The sequence below is a fragment of the Aethalodelphis obliquidens genome, unplaced genomic scaffold (assembly GCF_003676395.1).
Source record: "Aethalodelphis obliquidens isolate GAN/ISIS:26980383/991018 unplaced genomic scaffold, ASM367639v1 scaffold5, whole genome shotgun sequence".
NCBI classification, from domain to species: domain Eukaryota; kingdom Metazoa; phylum Chordata; class Mammalia; order Artiodactyla; family Delphinidae; genus Aethalodelphis; species Aethalodelphis obliquidens.
Window position 1 is genome coordinate 40,727,237 of NW_020837949.1, and position 23,534 is coordinate 40,750,770.

Consider the following 23,534-nt stretch of genomic DNA (forward strand, 5'->3'; position numbering starts at 1 on the left):
AGAGAAATTAAAACCTTTACAGACAAGCAAAAGCTAATAGAATTCAGTACCATGAAACCAGCTTTACGACAAAATGCTAAAGGAACATCTTTAGGCAGGGAACACAAGAGAAGGAAAAGACCTACAATAACAAACCCAAAACAATTAAGAAAATGGTAATAGGAACATACATATTGATAATTACCTTAAATGTAAAAGAATTAAATGCTCCAACCAAAAGACATAGACTGGCTGAATGGATACAAAACAAGACCCGTATATATGCTGTCTACAAGAGACCCACTTCAGACCTAGGGACATATACAGACTGAAAGTGAGGGGATGGAAAAACATTTTCTATGCAAATGGAAATCAAAAGAAAGCTGGAATGGCAATTCTCATATCAGACATAATAGACTTTAAAATAAAGGCTATTACAAGAGACAAAAGACACTACACAATGATCAAGGGATAAATCCAAGAAGAAGTTATAACAATTGTAAATATTTATGCACGCAACACAGGGGCACCTCAATACATAAGGCAAATGCTAACAGCCATAAAAGGGGAAATCGACAGTAACACAATCATAGTAGGGGACTTTAACACCCCACTTTCACCAATGGACAGATCATCCAGAATGAAAATAAATAAGGAACACAAGCTTTAAATGATACATTAAACAAGATGGACTTAATTGATATTTATAGGATATTCCATCCAAAAACAACAGAATACACTTCTCAAGTGCTCATGGAACGTTCTCCAGGATAGATCATATCCTGCATCACAAATCAAGCCTTGGTAAATTTAAGAAAATTGAAATCATACCAAGTATCTTTTCCGACCACAATATTATGAGACTAGATATCAACAGCACGTTAAAAGGATCATACACTATGATCAAGTGGGGTTAACCCCAGGAATGCAAGGATTCTTCAATATATGCAAATCAATCAATGTGATAACCCATATTAACAAATTGAAGGGGAAAAACCATATGATCATCTCAATAGATGCACAAAAAGCTTTTGACAAAATTCAGCACCCATTTATGATAAAAACTCTCCAGAAAGTAGGCATAGAGGGAACTACCTCAACATAATAAAGGCCATAGATGACAAACCCACAGCAAACATCATTCTCAATGGTGAAAAACTGAAAGCATTTCCTCTAAGAACAGGAACAAGACAAGGTTTCCCACTCTCACCACTATTATTCAACATAGTTTTGGAAGTTTTAGCCACAGCGATCAGAGAAGAAAAAGAAATAAAAGGAATCTAAATCCAAAAAGAAGGAGTAAAACTGTCACTGTTTGCAGATGACATGATATTATACATAGAGAATCCTAAAGATGCTACCAGAAAACTACTAGAGCTAATCAATGAATTTGGTAGAGTAGCAGGATATAAAGTTAATGCACAGAAATCTCTTGCATTCCTATACACTAATGATGAAAAATCTGAAAGAGAAATTAAGGAAACACTCCCACTTACCACTGCAACAAAAAGAATAAAATACCTGGGAATAAACCTACCTAAGGAGACAAAAGACCTGTATGCAGAAAACTATAAGATACTGATGAAAGCAACTAAAGATGATACAAACAGGTGCAGAGATATACTATGTTCTTGGATTGGAAGAATCAACATTGTGAAAATGATTATACTACCCAAAGCAATCTACAGGTTCAGTGCAATCCCTATCAAACTAACAATGGCATTTTTCACAGAACTAGAACAAAAAATTTCACAATTTGTATGTAAACACAAAAGACCCCGAATAGCCAAAACAATCTTGAGAAAGAAAAATTGAGCTTGAGGACTCAGGCTCCTGGACTTTAGACTATACTACAAAGCTACAGTAATCAAGACAGTATGGTACTGTCACAAAAACAGAAATATAGATGAATGGAACAGGATAGACAGCCCAGAGATAAACCCACACACTTATGGTCACCGTATCTTTGATAAAGGAGGCAAGAGTATACAATGGTGAAAAGACAGCCTCTTCAATAAGTGGTGCTGGGAAAACTGGACAGCTACATGTAAAAGAATGAAATTAGAACACTTCCTAACACCATACAAAAAAATAAACTCAAAGTGGATTAAAGACCTAAATGTAAGGCCAGACACTCTAAAACTCTTAGAGGAAAACATAGGCAGAACACTCTTTGACATAAATCACAGCAAGATCCTTTTTGACCCACCTCCTAGAGTACTGGAAATAAAAATAAACAAATGGGACCTAATGAAACTTAAAAGTTTTTGCACAGCAATGGAAACCATAAACAAGACGAAAAGACAACCTTCAGAGTGGGAGAAAATATTTGCAAACGAAGCAACTGACAAAGAATTAATCTCCAAAATATACAAGCAGCTCATGCAGCTCAATATCAAAAAAACAAACAACCCAACCCAAAAATGGGCAGAAACCCTAAATAGACATTTCTCCAAAAAAGATATACAAATTGCCAATGCACACATGAAAAGATGCTCAACACCACTAATCATTAGAGAAATACAAATCAAAACTACAATGAGGTATCACCTCACACCAGTCAGAATGGCCATCATCAAAAAATCTACAAACAAAAAATGCTAGAGAGGGTGTGAAGAAAAGGGAACCCTCTTGCACTGTTGGTGGGAATGTAAATTGATCCATCCACTATGGAGAACAGTATAGAGGTTCCTTTAAAAGCCAAAAATAGAACTACCATATGACCCAGCAATCCCACTACTGGGTGTATACCCTGAGAAAACCATAATTCAAACAGTCATGTACCACCATGTTCACTGCAGCACTATTTACAATAGCCAGGACATGGAAACAACCTAAGCATCCACTGACAGATGAAAGGATAAAGAAGATGTGGCACGTATATACAAAGGAATGTTAGCTATAAAAAGAAATGAAATTTAGTTATTTTTAGTGAGGTGGTTGGACCTAGAGTCTGTCATAGAGAGTGAAGTTAAGTCAGAAAGAGAAAAACAAATACCATATGCTAACACATATATAGGGAATCTAAAAAAAAAAAAAAGTGGTTCTGATGAACCTAGGGGCAGGACAGGAATAAAGATGCAAATGTAGAGAATGGACCTGAGGACGTGGGGAGGGGGAAGGGTTAGCTGGGACAAAGTGAGAGAGTAGCATTGACATATATACACTACCAAATGTAAAATAGATAGCTAGTGGGAAGCAGCTGCATGGCACAGGGAGATCAGCTCGGTGTTTTGGGACCACCTACAGGGGTGGGTTAAGGAGGGTGGGAGGGAGACTCAAGAGGGAGGGAATATGGGGATATACGTATGCATATAGCTGATTCACTTTGTTATACAGCCGAAACTAACACAATACTGTAAAGCAGTTATACTCCAATAAAGATGTTTAAAAAAATAGGAGATTAGATATTTAAAAATATATTGCATCCACAAAATGAAATATTATGCAACTGTTAATACACATATTATAGACACATTTCTTAGCAAGAAAATATGTTTATGGTAATTTGTTAGGCGGCAAAACCAGGTTACAAGATAGTAATATATGGGCCAGTTTATATGAATATATGTGTGTTCATGTGTACAGACAAAATAATTTGAAGGTTATAGATCAGTATGTTAACTTTGGACTCTAGAATTCTGGATAACTTTTATTCTAATTTTTCTTCAATGAATTTTTGTTATGTATGTACCAAACACTTGAGGGATTGTTTTGTTTGGTTTTTAAGCAAATAGCTAAGGAAACCAGCTAAAGAATACTAAAGCATTACTTTTTTAATCTTCATAAAAGCCCTCTAACGTAGGTGTTATTACAACATATCCTCACTTTCCAGACAAGTACTCAGAAATGTTGAGTAGATAGCCTAAGGTCACACAGCTAAGAGATGCAGAACCACTTCCTGTCAGTATCATCTTGAACAAACCACCTAACCAGAAACTCTGTAGATGATGAAGGAAGGCCATGAGCTTCAGTGAGCTAAGGTCTGTGAAAAAGCTTTAGAAACTGTATGTTGGATTCAAACCAGACAAAAGTAGATTGACACACAGCTCACGTGGTGCAGTGGTGGTAGCTAACCAGGCTGGTCGATGTCCTCATGCTTGACCTTCCTATCCCACACCTGGCCTCTGGAGACTGAGGTGAGGGGTGCCTCTCGCTTTAGGGCTCCCTTGGGGAGGGCAGCCTCTCACTGGAGCTGGCAGCTCTCTCCGCAGTGTGCTAAGTCTCTGGGGAAGAGAAAGACCCATTGAGAAGATGCTTTAAAGAAATCATTCCCACAAGCCCAGTAGCCAGCCCCGTCCTGGAATCCAGACAATTGGAATTTGGATTGTAGCAATTTTTTATTTGCTATTTGCAACAACAAATGAATTGAAATAACTGCAGATCAGCAGTTGTTGGTTTGGGTTTGGGTTATTTCCCACCCCACACCCATCCCTTTTTGGCAGTAAAGTAGTGGTTCTGAAAAGTGACTATGAGAATGGCAATGAGGAACCCATATTGGTCATAATGGTAATTGGGATTCATTAGTATCATCAATATGTCAATAATGCTATTGATGGTAGAGACAACACTACAGTTTTAGTGTTAGTTTGTCATCTGTTTCAAGCCTTTGATGTTCTAGGATTCTTAAAATATCTCTCCAGGGGCTTCCCAGGTGGCGCAGTGGTTGAGGGTCCGCCTGCCGATGCAGGGGACACGGGTTCGTGCCCCGGTCCGGGAGGATCCCACATGCCGCAGAGCGGCTGGGCCCGTGAGCCATGGCCGCTGAGCCTGTGAGTCCGGAGCCTGTGCTCTGCGACGGGAGAGGCCACAACAGCGAGAGGCCCGCGTACCACAAAAATATATATATATATCTCTTCAGGTTAATATTCCTCTCCTAGCTAAAAGTTAGCCTGGGCACTCCCAGCCTGGGCCACTTCTGTGGGATACCATTTGATAAGAATGAAAGATGGGACAAGAAGAATAAAAGACAGAGATTTTGCTCAGAAAGTTGATGTTGAAAATGAAGATTTATCACTGAGTTATTGTCAAAATAATGCTGTATACATCACCCAAGTCTCAATGACTTAAAACAATTGTCATGTCTTCTCACTCACACAGCTGTTCTAGGCTGGGCCCTGTTGGTCTTCGCTCCAAGCTGAAGCTTGGGTCCAGGTCTGCTCCACGTGTCTCTCATTTTTCCTTGGTTGGGCAGTCTATCCAGAGCATGCACTTTTCATGATAATGTCAGAAGTGCAAGAGGGCAAGGCCCTCACACAAACATATTTGCTACGTCATGTGCACCATCAACCCATAGGCAAAGCAAATCACATGGCCAAGACCAATAGGGAAGAAAGTAATCTGCCCAAAGTGAAAGAGGGAAGAGAGGGAATGTTTGCTCTGTTGCTTTTATCTAATCAGATATGTTAAATATTCAGTGGAGAAAAATAAGCAAATACAGAAATTATGAAGAAATTATTAAAAGTTCCCTTGTGCTACCACCCAGAGAGAATCATTTTAACATTTTGGAGTATCAGATTTGTTTTTTTGTTTCTGTTTTTGTTTTTTGCGGTACGCGGGCCTCTCACTGTTGTGGCCTCTCCCGTTGCGGAGCACAGGCTCCGGACGCGCAGGCTCAGCGGCCATGGCTCACGGGCCCAGCCACTCTGCGGCATGTGGGATCCTCCCGGACCGGGGCACGAACCCATGTCCCCTGCTTCGGCAGGCGGACTCTCAACCACTGCGCCACCAGGGAAGCCCATCAGATTTGTTTTGAAATATTCTTTTAATATTCTTCTTATTGGGGAAAAAAGAAGATGTAAAGTCAACATTAGAACCAATTATGAGAATATTAAAAAAAAATTATCCCCACTATCTTAAACTTTTCTCTTCCCCAGTACTCTACCCTCACTACGCATGCACACACACACACGCGTACACACTATGTAGTCACAAGAGTAGCAAGTAAGCAATTGGCAATGCTCCTTTTTTAAAAAAATTAGTACTAATCCTAATCATTTTTCCACATTGCTACTTAGTCTTTTTACTCATTATATCTGTCAGTGTTTCATACTATCCTTTTCAGTGTACAAGCCATAATCCACTACTGGATATTAAGCTGATTCACGGTTTCATTTTCTGGCCAGTATAGATCATACTCCTTTTTTTTTTACTTATTATTTTTTATTGAAGTAACATCAGTTTGTAACATTATATATGCTTCATATGTACAACATTATATTACAACTTCTGTATACACTACAGCATGTTCACCACCAAAAATTTAGTTTCTATCCATCATCATACAGTTGAACCCCTTTACCCAGTGCCCATCGGCAGGTGCATGGATAAAGAAGATGTGGCACATATATACAGTGAAATATTACTCAGCCACAAAAAGAAACGAAATTGAGTTATTTGTAGTGAGGTGGATGGACCTAGAGTCTGTCATACAGAGTGAAGTAAGTCAGAAAGAGAAAAACAAATACCATATGCTAACACATATATATGGAATCTAAAAAAAAAGGCTCTGATGAACCTAAGGGCAGGACAGGAATAAAGGTACTGGCATAGAGAATGGACTTGAGGACACGGGGAGGGGGAAGGGTGAGCTGGGACAAAGTGAGAGAGTGGCATTGACATATATACACTACCAAATGTAAAACAGATAGCTAGTGGGAAGCAGCGCATAGCATAAGGAGATCAGCTTGGTGCTTTGTGACCACCTAGACGGGTGGGATAGGGAGGGTTGGAGGGAGATGCCAGAAGGAGAGGATATGGGGATGTATGTATATGTATAGCTGATTCACTTTGTTATACAGCAGAAACTAACACAACATTGTAAAGCAATTATACTCCAATAAAGATGTTTTAAAAAAAAGAAAAGAAATGGAAGCATAGAGAACTTAAGGATCCTGCCCAAGATCGATCAGATAAAAAAGATCAAAACCATGATTAGGAAAAAAAAGAAGAAGATGTGGTATATATATACAATGGAATACTACCCAGCCATAAAAATAAAAAGATGAAATCTTTTCATTAGCCACAACATGGATGGACCTTGAGGGTATTAGGGTAAGTGAAATAAGTCAGATGGAAAAAAACAAATACCATGTGATTTCACTCATATATGGAATATTTTTTAAATGCTCCTTTTTAAAAAAGACTTCCAGTTTTTAAAACATTATCTATAGAGTCTCTTCATTTGCACAGAGAATCAGGTTAGGTATAAGTACCATGCCTAGCGGACACCCATGATGTATGTTGAGCTCAGATGTCTCCTGTTTTGGTTATTTGGGTTTTAATGTTTGTAAGCAAAATATCACTAAATCCTAACCCAGGACCTACCACGTGCCAAACACTGTGATAGGAGGTAACGACACAGAGGTGAAGAGGGTGGGAAGAGCCCAGGTCCTCAGAGTTTCAGGCCTTGTGGGGAAATGCAAGTAAGCAAATAGGCAATTCCAGAGTGTGAGCTGCTGTGATGCATGCGTGCTTCCTAAACTGGGAGGAAGGAGGCATCGGAGGCATCCGTCCCAGCAGACCTAGGAAGGAGTGTCTTAGGGGCTGAAAGAGCACGTGCAAAGGCTCACAAGTAAGAGGGTGCAGAGTTATGAGAAGTTTGGTGGGGCTGAACTGACATTGATCCAGGACAAGGTCTGAATGTAAGAGAAGAGCCTAGGAAGGTGCATAGGAGCTGATCTCAAAGGACCTCAAAGCCACATTAAGGAACTCAGAGTTTATCCTGAAGGCAATAGGAAGCCGTCAAAGGGGTTTAAACTAAGAAATAGCATCAGTCTGACTGGAATTTCAGAAAAATCACTCTGGTTTCAATGCACAGGATGGATTACATTGGTGGGGGGCGTGGGGGAGGAAGGGGGAGCAGGCCAGAAACTCAGCTAGGAGTTTGTTATTATTCTAGTAAAAGTGTCCTAAGCTAGAAGAGTACCTTGGGAAGAAAAGAAATGGACAAACTCAGAAGTTATCTAGAATCAACAATTGATATGTAGTTTTCTCACACCCTGCCTGCTCTGTGGACTTTACATCCAGTTTCTGAATAGACCACCCTCCTCCAGCCAGATATCTCAGGCTGCGGTTAACCCAGGGCTGTTCCCAGCATCATTGCATCTGGGGAGGCTGCCTGGACTTCATCTCCCCAGTGCATATCTTCCCTGCAGGGTCTAAGCCAGGCTTTGGAGACTCTACTGGAAGAGTCTGCCCTCCTACAAAACTTCTGGTGCTTCTGGTTCCTCTGCACCAAACTCCCCTAACCCTAGAGGTTGTGGTGGTCTTATAATTTATTGCCCAAACTTGAGAGAAGAGGAATCATTACTGTTAATTATGTGAGGACAACAGGCATTACCCCAGACCGGCCCAGACATATTGGGATATATAGTCACCCTACTGATGGCACGGAAGCCATTTGTGAAACTGACACCATGAGCCCAGAGGGGAATTTCAAGCCCCTAAATTATCTCTGCATAAAATAATCTTGGACTTTGAATCAGACATACCTGTGTTCAAATCCTGGCTTAGCCACTTACCTTTACTTATTTTCTCTGAGATTTACTTTCCTTCTGTATAAAATATAAATAATGATAGATATTTCATTAGAAATTCAGGATGATTTTATAACAGATGTTAAAAACTGGACTATTTATTTCTACCTAACTTTCAAGTGAGAGCCTTAGACAATGGGGGCCAACTAGTCCCACCTTCCACAGTCAAATATTAGAAGGACTTCAGCAGGACCTGCAGAAGAAGGGAGTGAAAACCATTTCTGCAACCTGTAGCTTGAGGCTGAGAATCGCTAGTGTCAGTATGGCAGCGGGGTTCCGCTGTCCCTGTGGGGGAAGGGCAGGGTGCTTCCCCTCACTGTAGGAGGCCACTAAGAGACTTGGACAGGTGTCTTCGGAGACTGGGGTCAAAAAAGCTGGAGTCTGACACTCTTGTGAGTAATGTAAGGGTGGTGACTGAGTTATCAGGACAGAAAGAGTGTGTGTCCTGGGGCAAGGATATGGACCCCAGGAAGGGAGAGCCAACCTGGGCCATTGAAAATCCTGGAGAGGATTGCCTGGACTTGACCTCAGTGTGGGGATTAAACTCCAGATGACCAGGGGCTGGAGCATGAAACTTAAGTGACTAGTGAGGGTGAAGGGAATGTACCAACTCCACAATGGGATTTATTAACTCATTAGAAAATAACAATAAGAAACACATTAACATAAATAACATATTTTTATAACAACTTTATTTTCTGAAACAAACAAACAAAAAGGCTAAAATAATAGCATTCTTTTCTACTTTTGTGAATCTCCTTGATATCTGGATAGAAGACAGCTAAATTCCCCTATCCGCTTCTGCCTTCAATCTATTTCTGTATCCATGTATGTGGCCTCTTGAAAACTCCATTGTACACTTATGAGTGAATTAAAATAAAGATAAATCAAGTTTTAGTATTATGATGGTAATAGTGATCTCATGAACCCTCTCTGAGGGTCTCAAAGATCCCCAGGGGTCCCCAGACTTTGGGGAGAACCACTGTCATAGCATTTTCCCACTGCCACCAATGTCCAAACTTTGAGGATTTACAAAAGAAAGATGTGGTTGTGGGATACTGCAGTGTAGTTTTCAAAATTCTTCACATGTCAGGGAAGAGCTTGCACTCTAAGACAGACCGCTGCAGGGCAAAATGGGGAAGCCATCAGCATGGTGTGGGCTAGTCCCTCAACCAAAGTATTTCTGGAGCACATTGGAATGTGCGAGGTTCCCCAAGAGAGCATCTCCGCCCATCAGACTATCCTCAGTCCTCACTCTGCCCACAGGTTCCCCTATTTGAGAGCCTTTTAGTGATGTCACCGCAAAGAGAGAAAGCCTCCAATATTTTGGCTAATTCAGCATGTGGAACCCTTTTAAACTGGGTTTCTTGTCACTGTCAGAGTCACCATTTATGAGGGGTCAGTCAGGAAAATGAAAGCATTCCAACAGAGGGGATTTAATATAGGGGATTGGCTACCCTGGTAGATTTAATACAGGGAACTGATTACACAGGTATTAGAACAAAAAGGGGGATGCTGAAGTTATCAGAGATTAATCATTGCAAAAAGCAGCTGCTGACTGCAGGGCTAAGGAACAACAAGGAGGAAGAGGTGTTACCAGAAGCTAGAGGGAGGGGTGCAGCTGGTGTTTGGACTACTGCACAGCCTGTACTCTGACTGCCAAGGGCACACAAACCAGCTGCTACTGAACCACTGAGGAGTGTGGAGGGGAGCTGGAAGTAGCACAGAAGGCTGGAGGCTGGAAGCTGCTGGGGGATGCCGACCTCAACTAGACGCCAGAAAATAGTTCCTCTTCTCCTTCTCTCACCCCCACTTGCCCATCTCCCACCTGCACCTCTCATTGGCAGGGAGACTCAGAGGAATCTGGGAAGTGTAGTTTTCAGAGTCCAGCTCCATAACACAGAGCAAAGATTAGAGGGGTGGGCTTGGAGCCCAGAGGCCATTAGTGTTTACCCAGCACATGCCGCTCAAACCCTTTCAGATCAAGTCTGGAATCAGTTCCAGCCAGCAGTGGGCACCAGAAAGCAAAGATGTCCAAGGGCATTGAAGTGCAGCAGAAATCTTATGTGTTGGCTCAAGGCTGGGTGACTGAAGGGAAACAGCTGTCAGAGGCCAGTGCTGATTACTCAACCCCAAGGGCCCTGTGGGTTCAGAGGCCTGGTTGGTGGTCAGCATGGCCTCAACCCAGTAAAGCCTCGTTTCTTTACGTCCTTATTAACCTGGGACCCGCCTCACCCAGGGAGCACGCACACTGGTTGTTATTCAGTTAATGCCAGATCGTCCCCTCCTCAACTGCCTTTAGGAATCCTTCCCAAAATGACAGAAGAGGGCAACAGCCAGAAGTTGTCTTTTAAAATGAAGCTGTGTGACCTTTTTCCAACCTGTTCAGCAGAAGGAGGCTCTGAATTTGGATTCAGTACCACTGACTGTGAAACTTGAAAGTACCCGCTGACCCCTAACCCCACCCTATAATCCCTCCACGATCTCATGTTCCATGAGGAATAGTAATGGGACCACCTCTTCCAAAGTGAACATTTGGCTGGGGTCTGACCGTGGGAAGGCATATTATCAACCAAGACCCTTCAGGAAGCCCCAGCGTGTTTGGTGCCATTCCTTTGCTGCACCAAGTAGTAAATCATATTCTGGGAAGAGCAGTAAGTGCTGTAGAAAAACAAGTATTCATTGTTCATAATAGGCCATTCTGCCCTTTATGAGACTAGTCAACATGTCTTTGCTCTTGTCTCCCTATAAGGCAGAAAACACTCCTGCCGATACATCACCCCATCCCAACTGTGCCCATCGCAAAGGAATTCACAGTCTTGGGTGTCTTTCCTGCACCAGCCCCCCTCCCCTCCTGCTCATGCCATCCTCTAATTAAAGCGTTGCGGCACCCAAGAGGCCTGTTTACAGCTAATTAGATTAGGAGTGTGTTCATCTGGAAAGATATCTGTAGTTCAATAAAGAGAGTGTGAAGAATCACCCTCATGGTTCCACAGAAACTAAGGGTTCTGAGCCTCACTCTGCCCTCTTCCTCCTTAAAAACACCTTAGCGTCTCTCCAAGATGTCCTTAGCAGTCAGGTTCAACATGAGCTTCCCATATCACACAGAAGACCTCAACTTAGAAAGGTTTCAACAAAAAACAAAGAGCAAATCTGAAAACACTTTCATGCTATCTTATTTTTTTTTTCTTTCAAAGGAAAAAACAATCACTGCTTGAGTTGTTTTGTTGCAGAAGAAGGGGAGGTAGAGAGATCATCAAGGCCAGCAGTAGATGCTGCCCTCCTGCCTCTTCCCCATCTGCTTGAAAATTATTTCCAAAATATTAAATGCTGCGTTTCACTGAACCAGAATTGCATGTCGAGTTGCGGGGAGGCGGACAGGAAGGAAGGAGAAGTGATTCTGAAATACAATTTCCCAAATGTTTATTTTGCTAGCAAAGGCTGTTGCCTGTACTATTATAAAATCTTAGCACGACCCCTGGCAAGCTGTTGTCTGTAGGGTAAGTAGGCACAGATTGAATTTCGTGCTGTGTCAAGGACAAAATGTACCTTTAATCTGGCTGCAGAAAATGCATATTCACCTGAGAGCAAAGCGGCTCCGATCTTCCAGGCCCCTATGCATTTTTTTCCTCTCTTTGAGATGATTTTGTAAATCAGCCTAGGCTACTCTTTATTAGCCCACAGGTGACACAGGCAGTATCTGAGCTCTCACCCTGCCTCTCACTAACCCGCCCTGCCTCCGCTCTCTGGATTTAGCTGTGAGCATAAGCTTCCATTAAGCATAAAGGCTGACTTTCATGGTGCATAATAAAATATGGAAATTCTATCTCTGCTAACGTCATGTCAACTCCAGAAATATTAAGAGTCAGAGTACTTTTTTATTATTTTTTCCGATGAGGAAAAGCTGTTGTTTAGTAAAACTGGACAAAATTACATTTTCTGCTCCTCAGACATCTTGCAGGCTGGCAGATTAAAGATGCTAAACAATGAGGAGAGAAGCCCCAATCCTAGTTATTTCTCATTTATTCTGTCAGAAAAAGAGAGTTGTATGCCCCATGGTGAATCCTTTTCTCCAATAGCAATCAGGCCACAGGAGACAGAATGTTCTTGTGTTGCCTTTCCCTGTTCACGGGCACAGGCCAGACGGGCTGTTGTCTTGAGTCCTGATCAATTCAATGCCCTTTTCTTCTTGCTCAAGGTGAGCATCTGGGTCTCTTACCTGCCAGCAAAGTCAGGGGCTCTTGCAGGCTCATTCTTCTGAAAACATCAGTGATCTTAGCCCTCGCTGCCTTCTGCAAGAATTAAAAAGACATAAACACTGGTTGTTATGAAAAACTACAAGAGGAAATTATTTTAAGCTCCATACTTCTGAAAGGCATTTATAATTACTCAGCCCACATGCCTGTTCCCCAAGCACATTAGATAGACATCTCTGCATAATGTGTCAGTAAACACCTGTGCAATCCAGTGTGTTGCTAAGACCAGAGAACAATCCCTTGCCCTCTAGTTAATTATATCTACCATTTTGCTACACTCTCCCTCAAGTTCCTCAGCCATAAAATAGGTTTCATGGAAGTGACTCTTCATAGGGGGACATTTAGAATCTCAAATCAGTTGGCATGTGGGAAGAGGACAACCCTAGCATTTAAAAATAATTTTGGAAAGTTGGAATTGATTACTACATACCGTTCACTCATTGGTTCCTTCAACTAGTTCCCTCCATGCCACTCCTGGGGGAATGATGAGGACAGCAATTACCCAGCCCAGCCCTTGCCAAGGTCTGGGGGTCAAGACTGGCTTCTGTGTGATCCTGGGGATTTCCTGCTTAAGGCAATGACTGGAGGATTGGTCAGAGGTAGGAGCTCAACTATCATTCCTAGAGGGAAATTATGAAATACAAGGTCCAAAGATTCCAGAAGCAGAATTTGAGGAGAGCGTCACCAAGAATTTAAACCCTGATTGATAAAGAACCCAAAGGTAAGTAGATCAAGAAGAACCAAAGGGTATATATACACAATGGAATATTACCCAACCATAAAAAAGAATGAAATCATGCCATTTGCAGCAACATAGATGGACCTAGAGATTATCATACTAAGTGGAGTAAGTCAGAGAAACACAAATATCACATGATATCACTTATATGTGTAATCTAAAAAATGATATAAATGAACTTATTTACAAAAAAGAAATAGACTCACAGATATAGAAAACAAATTTATGGTTACCAAAGGGGATGGGGGGGCATAAATTAGGAGTTTGGGATTAACATATATGAACTACTATATGTAAAATAGATAAACAACAGGACCTACTGTATAGCACAGAGAGCTTTATTCAATATCTTGTAATAACCTATAATGGAAAAGAATCTGAAAAAGAATATATATGTGTATATATGTATATGTATGTATGTATAACAGAATCACTTTGCTGCACACCTGAAACTAGCACAGCATTGTAAATTAACTATAATTCAATTTTTTAAAACAGAAGCACCAAAGAGGTCATGCTCTTACATTGAAAACATATTAGCCAGCAAGAAGGGAGGGTAGGTCAGCACTTCTTAAAGGACTAATTATTAATCAAGGAGGGTATAGGCTCAGCTGCTGTGAAAGAAAGAATCTCCAAATTAGTGACTTAAGATGGAAATGTGCTTTCCTCTCATATAATAAGGTGTGATGAGAGTCGGAGGAGGGTACCTCACAGAGGAAGGGCAGGGCAGTCAAGAAGGTCAGCATTTAGCTAATGCTTGACTGATGAGCAGCAAGTGATCAATAAAGACAATGAAGGAAGAGGAAGAGCTTGTGACAAGCCTGGAGGTCTAAGGGGCTGCAGGTGGTTGAGTGGTGGCAGAGATGGGGCCGGGAGAAGAGGCTGGGGCACTTGGAGGATGATGTTGAATAGCGGCTGTAGTCTGTAGAGCAGCCTTTCCCAAACTTGGCCAGTCACTGCAGCCATTTAGGGCACTTCTTAAAAATAAGAAGTCTAGGGCCCCACCACAAACCTACCCAAACAGGATCCATATTTTAAAGAACCTCCCCACGAGATTCTGGGATACGCCGCTGAAGACGGCGGCACTAACTCAAGTTGGAAGGATAGAAAGAGCGAGGTTTTGTGACAGCTTCTTGGTAGAAGGTGAAACAGAGGAGAGAAAGAAAATGAGATCATTTTTATGAGTGAGATAGTGGGTTGGAGAGCCCAGCTCAGGCCTGGTCATGAGGTGGCCCAGTAACGGCTTCCCATGTCCTTACCTCCGTAGCTTGAATGTGGACTTTGGGCTTCTTCTAGAATCTAAGCCTGGATTTTAGCTCTCAAAGGAAAACTACCCCCGCTTCAGACAAATAGCGGCCTACTGCTTCAGGAATGACTAAACCTTAGCAAAATCCGATGATGGTATCTTGAGTAGACTTTTATGATAAGCACCCTTTGTTGCTATTTCTGGCCCTTAGAGGAGTTATTTTTTCTGTTTGTGAAAGAATTTTTTCATTGACCCCATGAAAGACTGATTTGTGAACATGACATTTTTTTTAAATATTGACTGATTGATTGATTGATTTGGTTGTACCGGGTCTTAGTTGCGGCAGGCGGGCTCACATTTTAAACTCTTGTTTTCTCACTTTTATGAATTTGGATACAGTTCTCCAATCCCTCTGGAAATGATGATGGAAGGAATTGAATTTGTAGAAAAAGTCCAATTACACGATGCATTTTCACTGGATGTGGGGCAGTTAGATAAAAGCATCCCTCCGCTCATTCATTGAATAAATAAATCATGGGGTTAGAAGTTAAATAGTAAATAATAGAAAAAGGAAAAGACTAAGAGGAGCTGACAAGGTAAAAATAAAAAAAAATAAGAAGACCTATTTTCAGGCAAAATGATGAAAGATTGTGGCCTGCCATTCTGTCCTCTTTATATTTACTGGTCATATTTGCTAGAATTCTTTATTTGACATTATCTTCACTGCTCCATAAGTTTTTGGACTGGCATAGGGTCAAAGATGAAATGCTATACCTTTTCCCTGAAAATCACTTCTTTAGCTCAAGTCGAAGTTTAAATGTGCATTGAATAGACCTCATCCCTGGGGCTGAGCAGTTACTGTTACTGATCTGCTTATATGTAGTATGTTGTAGGCTGCTGAATTCAGAGGTAATTTGTTACATAGCAATAGATAACTGGCCAGTTTTGTGTTTGGGGTTGGTCGGAGTGGGGGAGTTCGTTGCTCTTCCTTGTATATAATATGATGGATTTAGCCTTGTGGTTTCACCTATGGCATAGCCAATGCTTAAACTCTTTTTCCCTACCCCTCTTCTGCTGGGTCCCTCTTACTAACCTTACAGGACTTACACTGGATAACATTTCTTTCAAGATTCCTTCCCCAAATCTGCACATGTGGAATAGGGATCTTTTCTATTACCCTGGACTTCTTATGAATACCACTAATAGCTAACTTTTATTGAGCACTTACAATTCTAAACTTTAGGCACAGATTAGCTTTTCTAATCCTCTCAACCACCCAATGATATAGGTACTGTTATTTGTCCATTCTATAGATAAGAAACTGAGTGAGACACAGAGGAGTTAAAGAAAGTCTTCCAGGTTACTCAGCTGGGAAGTGTTTATTTTCTGTGCCCCTCTAGACTGTGAGCTCCACGAATAAGGCACAGTGGTCAACAGAATGCCAGTCTGACACTTGCTGTGTTTCTTAATCTCCTTCTCTCTCTCTCTCTCTGAATGTAATGAATCATAGGGCCACGGGAACCTCAACAGCAGACTCGTCTCGCTGCACATGAGTTCCTAAAGTTTACAAATCTAACTCAGAGTTACATTATGTTCTTAAAGTTGTCTATATCAAAGCATTAGCTGAGTGAACAGTGCTGCCTGCTCTAGTTAAGCCTGAGATTACAGAGGCAGAAACCCAATGATTTGTTCTCTCCTTGTTCTCCCCGAACTTCATCTGCCAGGCCCCGCTGGAAGCTAAACCTCCAGAGCAGCAGAGTGCACTGTTCTCTGTGGCTGCCTTTCCCCAGCATGTGTCAGGCCAGAACAGGCCCTGGGAACGTGAGTGGGGTGTGTGAGTAGGTGTCTGTGTAGGGTCCACGTATCATTTCAGTACTTATCCCCAGAACACTCACTCTGCATTCTTTATAAATTATGCATGGCTTCCATAAAAGAGAAACACAGAGGAGGAAAAGTTGGAGACAACTCTAGAGATATCTATAGGCTTCTGAACTTCTTACCCGAAGCAGTGTCTGAGAGACCGTCCCCTCAGCAGGCAATCAGGAAGCCTCATTTTCAAAAACTAGCAAACCCAGCTTAGCCAATGTTGTGATTCCAGGAGATCTGGCAGCTTAAGGGAAAAGCAAGGACCAGGTACAACAGGGCTATCAAAAGCTGAGCTTATGAGGACCCCTGCCTGTTCCAAGCCTCTCCTTTCTTAGTTCCACCAGAACCTGGGTTCAAATCCCAGCACCACTCTTTACCAGCTCTGTGACTTTGGCAAGTTATCCAAATTCCCTCTAAGTTCCCTTCTCAGTAATTTTTCTGGGCCCTGCTGCCCAATGTAAGGGATTCTTCCACCAACAGAAAATACAGAAATCCTCCGTGGACCAGAATGAGTGATGGAAGGCAACGTCTTAAAAGGGCCTTTTTCAGTATCTCAGTTGGGTTGAGGCAGGGTCATTTAATTTACTGCTGTTTGTATGAGACCTGGGTACTTGTTCTTTTTTTTTTTAATTTATTTTAATTCATTTATTTTTTGCTGCGTTGGGTCTTCGTTGCTGCACACAGGCTTTCTCTAGTTGCGGCAAGTGGGGTCTACTCTTCGTTGCAGTGCACCGCCTTCTCATTGTGGTGGTTTCTCGTGTTGCGGAGCACTGGCTCTAGACGCGCGGGCTCAGTAGTTGTGGCTCGTGGGCTCTAGAGCACAGGCTCAATAGTTGCTGCACACGGGCTTAGTTGCTCTGTGGCATGTGGGATCTTCCCAGACCAGGGCTCGAACCCGTGTCCCCTGCATGGACAGGCAGATTCTTAACCACTGTGCCACCAGGGAAGCCGTAGACCTGTGTACTTGTTCTTTTTTAAGAGGTAATATCCAGCTTCTGATACACAGCGGTTGCTCAAAAAGTGATAACACAAAAAATGGTATACACTTGCCAATTATGACATAAAACATTTTTATGTCATTGATAAAATCAGAAGAAAACTTGAAGCAATACTGTAGTTGATTTAATACTCATTGAGTTTCTGATGCTCTTCACAAGTCTGGAAAATTTTTCTTGTTAAATATAAAGTCTTTCCACATATGCACATTTAAGGTACATTTAAGATGAGTTTCCTGAGAACATAAATGCTTAAGAGGAACAAGCAGGAGTTCATGAGGGAGATCTTAATTGGCATATTTCCTGCCTTAAATGCCTGAAGTATCTTGAGTATAATGTTGCTTAAATAAGGCTCTTAGTGTTTAATGTGATAGGACTTAAACATTCTCTTTTTGCTAAGGTCTATAAAACCTTTGGCTGTTACCGCTCATTTTTAGCTACCAAATTTCCTAAGGAAGAACAAATAGGTTGAGGTTTCCATTTGTCTGCTCAAATCTTTTCTATTATCTGGCAATAAACTTTATTCTTCTTAAAACCTGGGACGATCCACTTGGAAAGGGAGAGACTAGGTGGTCCATCCTAAACATGATGCTTTACATAGTGTAGGCCTTCTGCTTGTCAACCTGCTTCTCTCACTGTCTTTTGATCCTCCCAACAGTCTTATTGAAGTGGATAGGATATAATGAGAGACGTCAGAGCTGGAACGCTGGTAAAGCTACATTTTCCTTGATTTTGCACAGTTAGTAGTAGTAAAACCTTGCCGTAACACCATAAGTGAAGTCGAAAATATTTAACCAGGAAAACACAAATTTGCGTTATTTCAAGGTTAATCAAATAACCAGGATACACCTATGCAGTTTACCGTGCTGGGCCTTCTAGGGCTCAAACTATGGAATGCAAACCCACCCTGATCCCAGCCATAATTCAGCACCTGGTCGGGATGATTCCACAGATGGTGGGGGCTTCTTGAAGAGCAAAGGGTCCAGGATTCTCCCAGGTAGTTGAGACCATTTCTTCAGGTTGATCCAGAAAGATTGAGCTGGGAGAATGCTGGGGACATGGAGACCCCATTTCTCAGGACAGGGTGGCTGGCCATTTCCTCACTGGTCCTACCCGTTTCTCAACATCTTTTCATCCCCCACCAGGGAGATAAAATTTGTTTACCCGCCCCTGATTGAGAATGGGGGCTGTGTGAAGTATGGAACCTGTTTCCAGAGTGTCATATCCAAACCATGAAGTTTTGCTGTATTTGTAGAGCCAGACATGGAAGTCAGATCTCCTAATTCCTAGAGCAGAGCCCTTTCCCCACTTTGCTGGCACACTTCAGAACTACCATCCCCGCCATTATTATTCCAGGCTGCACACCTCCCTATGTGAGCAGAGTTCCTGCCTAACAACTTCTTCTGAAAGAGAGAGCAGACCCACCCAGAATCAGAAGCCCAGTTCCAAACCCAGTTTCCCAAATCTGGGCTTGTCATTGTGCGGATGACTGAGAAAAATGTGAGAGGGTGGTGTGGGGGAGTGTTGTATCGTTCTTTTAAGTTTTAACATGTTTTTACAGGTTGCTAACTTACTTAACACAGCTCATAAATTCTGCCTGCATCTCACAAACCACTTGCCTGCTCACTATCTCGACTTACCACAGCTTATGATTTTCATCTATTCTATGTGTTTTTCTTGTCTTCTCTAGCAGAATTGAATATATAAGCACACATTATAAGCAGAAAGGCCTACGGAAAAAAATAAGATAAACAGAGAAAACATTTGAGTTACAGTGCCAGGAGGAACAAAAACTAAAAGAGAGTTCCTGCTCAAAACTCCACCACGGTGGGCTTCCCTGGTGGCGCAGTGGTTGGGAGTCCGCCTGCCGATGCAGGGGACACGGGTTTGTGCCCCGGTCTGGGAGGATCCCACATGCCGCGGAGCGGCTGGGCCCATGAGCCATGCCCGCTGGGCCTGCGCTTCCGGAGCCTGTGCTCCGCAGTGGGAGAGGCCACAACAGTGAGGGGCCTGCGTGCCGCAAAAAAAAAAAAAAAAAAAAAAACCCCAACAAAGAAAACACCACGGTAATGTGGTGGGTGCTTCTTGCTAAGGGGGAACAAAGTGTCAGTCACTGGAATTGCATGGTGCTCCGAGACTTATTGGGAGCCACCTTTCCAAGAGTTTGTTTCTGCTCCTTTGACGGGGATAAATCATAACGAATACGGATGTACCCCAAGAAGCCCGTCCTTCCCAACCACCTCCCATCCACTTCCAGCCCCTACTGTGCTGGAAATCACACTTGGGATAAGAATAAGGCTGGGGACCTTGGGATTGACATGTGCAAGGGGGAGGTGATTGAGGAAAGGGGAGTGAAGGAAGCTCACAGAGCCATGGAAAAGAGTGCAAGGCACCATGGGATAACCAGTGCATGTGGAATGTATTTATTATATGACTTACTTTGAGAAGTCAGCATAATAGAAGGGTTTATATCTTGGACCCCTGAATCATAAGAACTATAAGCAAATTGTCCAATTCAGGCCATGTCCTCATTTTCTAGGGCTACCACAGCAAAGTACCACAAACTGGGTGACTTAAAACCAAGGAAATTTACTCTCATAGTTTTGGAAGTTGGAAGTTGGAGATCAAGATGTCAACAGGATGGTTCCTCCTGAGGGATCTGAGAGAGAATCTGTTCCATGCCTCTTTCCTAGCTTCTCTTCTTCCTCTTCTTATAAGAACCCCTAATCATATTGGACTAGGAACCCTTCCTACTCCAACCTCATCTTCACTTAACTAATTACATCTGCAATGACCCAATTACAAATAAAGTCACATTCTGAGACGTTGATGGTTAGGCCTTTAACCCAACTTTTGTGGGAACACATCCAACTAGTAGCAGTCCAAAACTGAGAAATACAAATTTTATTTTATTTCTTTTGAGTACTCATCCTCTATATGATAGTAGGAACTATCACACACTCTGAAGTAGGAAGAATGAGTAGATTCCATTATATATTATATACATATAAATAATACAAAGTGTTAACAGTGGTTATCTCATAATAGTTATCTCTTAAGGAGAGGTGATGGGGGACTTTCATTTCCACATTGTATATTACTATGATGTTTGAATTTTTATAAGAAGCATGTACTACTTTGCAATCAGAAAAAACAACAAAGATACATTTTTGAATGGTTAAGGAGAGAGAAATGTGGCTTTTCCTTCCCTCACAGCCTCCATATTCAGAGTCTCTCTAGGAGACAAGGTAAGGATGATCATGGGTGAGAAAGTGAGCAGGGGGCAGGACCATAGGCCATTTGAAAAGTCCTATTCAGTGCTACAATTGCTTTGATGTGATTTGTCTTAGGCATTATCTGTCATTTCTTTTTCATTTTAAAATAAGATTGAAGGTGGACTCAAGGCTTTCATGTTCATCCAAAGAGGGCATGTGTTTTCAAGGTTGGGAAACACAGAGAACATGGAGGAGATGACATAATTTCCTGAAATAAACTGCTTCCTGCAACCAGGCACTGAGTTTTCCTGTCAGCCAAGGCAAAAAGGGACCATTGGCTTTCCGAGATTTTATCCAAACTGGGATTCCCAGGTAAAATTCAGGACACCCACTTAAATTTGAATTTAGATACACAACAAATAATTTTTTAAGTATAAGTATGTTCCAAATATTGCCCAGGACATACTAATACTAAAAATTATCCCGTTTAATTTCAATTCAACTTTTTGCATATTCCTTTTTTAAAATTGTGGTAAAATACACATAACATGAAATTTGCCATCTTACCTTTTTTTTTTTTTGCGGTACGCAGGCCTCTCACTGTTGTGGCCTCTCCTGTTGCGGAGCACAGGCTCCGGACACGCAGGCTCAGCGGCCATGGCTCACGGGCCCAGCCGCTCCGCGGCATGTGGGATCTTCCCAGACCGGGGCACAAACTCGTGTCCCCTACATCCGCAGGTGGACTGTCAACCACTGCGCCACCAGGGAAGCCCCATCTTACCATTTTTAAACGTACTGTTCAGTAGTGTTAAGTATATTCATACTGTTATACAACCAACATCCAGAACTTTTCATCTTGCAAATCTGAAACTCTATACCCATTAAATAGCAACTCCCCGTTTCGTCTCCCCCCAGTCCCCGTCAACTACCATTCTACTTAATGTCTCTGTGAATTTGACTACTCTTGATAGCTCATACAAATAGAATCATGCAGTATTTGTCTTTTTGTGACTGGCTTCTTTCACTTAGCATAATTTCCTCAAGGTTCATCCATGTTGTAGCATGTGTCAGAATTTCCATCTTTTTTAAGACTGAGTAGTATTCTGCTGAAAGTATGTACCACATCTTGTTCATAGGAACTCAAATTTAACTGAGCATCTGTATTTTTACTTGCTAAATCTGGCAACCCTATTCTGAACACATTAATCTAGATAAGCCTTTTCTAGGAATTAGACCAGAGGGGAGGAGGAACAATCAGGAGACACAGCTGGCAACATTTTTCTTCTGTGATTTTGCACAAGTCATAGAATGTGGTTCAAAGGAATTCTAATTTTGTCAACACTCTATGTCAGGAGTTCTTGAACAGGAGTCTATGCAAGAGTTGCAGGAGTTCTGTGAACCCCTTGAAGTCATAGGCCATGTTGAGTATATGTGCATCTTCATGAAGAAAGGAACCATAATTAGATTTTTCAAAGGTGTCTGAGGACCCTCCACCCACCCAAGGAGGTCAGGAGGCACCATCCTAATGACTGAAGGCATAGCTTTGAACTCAAGGAAGGCATATTTGCTGGAGGCTTGGGTATTATTACTTTCCAGACAGTCAATTTTCTGATTATCTAGCCTTGGAAATGGAGAAAATCTCAGAAATTAAAGAGTGGAACGTTTATCTGTCTCTCAGAAGAGGGATGAATAAGAGCTGCCATGCGTTCTACATTTTTCCCAGGAGCTGAATGGAAGCAAGTTCATGAATAATGCTGATCCTTGTGAATTTTCTGATGATGGTTAACCTTAAGAGGTATAAGCTTTAAATGCAAAGGCCCTTAAAGAAAGAGATTAAGAAAGAGAGTGAGAGAGAGGCAGACAGACCACAATGCCTGAGCAATAGATAATCTTACTCCTTATAGAAAACAAGTGATCATTTTGATAATTTCTACTTTATTTTTCCTTTAGCAATCCTTCTTCAATTTACCAACAGCTCTTACCAATGAGCTCGACTGGCCCCAACTCTCTGGCACTACTGGATTTCTGGACTCCACTAGTGGGTATGTGTGTTTGCACACCTTCAAACATTTCAATATGTCTATGTAAGGAAACAACAGGAGATGAGATTTGTCCCCAAGATGTTGAAATGAGAATTATTAGAAATTGCTTCTGGAACATGAGTGACAAACAACAGACCCACCACTGACATAGAGTCTACCTTGCGGTGGGGCTTATGCAAATTAGACTTTACCCCTGCTGGCAAGGAGGGGGTATTCCTGCTCAGGGGCTCTAAGGTTGACCTCCGATGAAAAATACTCAAGCACAACACTGAATTTTTCTGCCTCAAGAGACAAAGAAGCTTGCTTGCTTATTTGCTCTCATATATTAACATTTTAAAAGGCAGCAGGCAGTTCTATTTTTAGTTTTTTAAGGAACCTCCATACTGTTCTCCACAGTGGCTGTATCAATTTACATTCCCACCAACAGTGCAGGAGGGCTCCCTTTTCTCCACACCCTCTCCAGCATTTATTGTTTGTAGATTTTTTGATGATGGCCATTCTGGTGTGAGATGATATCGCATTGTAGTGTTGATTTGCATTTCTCTAATGATTAATGATGTTGAGCATTCTTTCATGTGTTTGTTGGCAATCTTCTTTGGAGAAATGTCTATTTAGGTCTTCTGCCCATTTTTGGGTTGGGTTGTTTGTTTTTTTGATAT

The 23,534-nt window shown here is 41.9% G+C and overlaps 1 protein-coding gene across 4 annotated transcripts in view; it reads left to right on the forward strand.

Annotated features, from left to right (window-relative positions):
• Positions 1 to 23,534, forward strand: part of AOAH (acyloxyacyl hydrolase) — a 170,600-nt gene that overhangs the window by 75,329 nt on the left and 71,737 nt on the right. For all 4 annotated transcript variants that reach the window (XM_027102178.1, XM_027102177.1, XM_027102176.1 and 1 more), the window contains exon 13: positions 22,784 to 22,875. In XM_027102178.1, the coding sequence (XP_026957979.1) occupies positions 22,784 to 22,875 (92 nt within the window). The remainder of the gene's footprint in view (positions 1 to 22,783; positions 22,876 to 23,534) is intronic.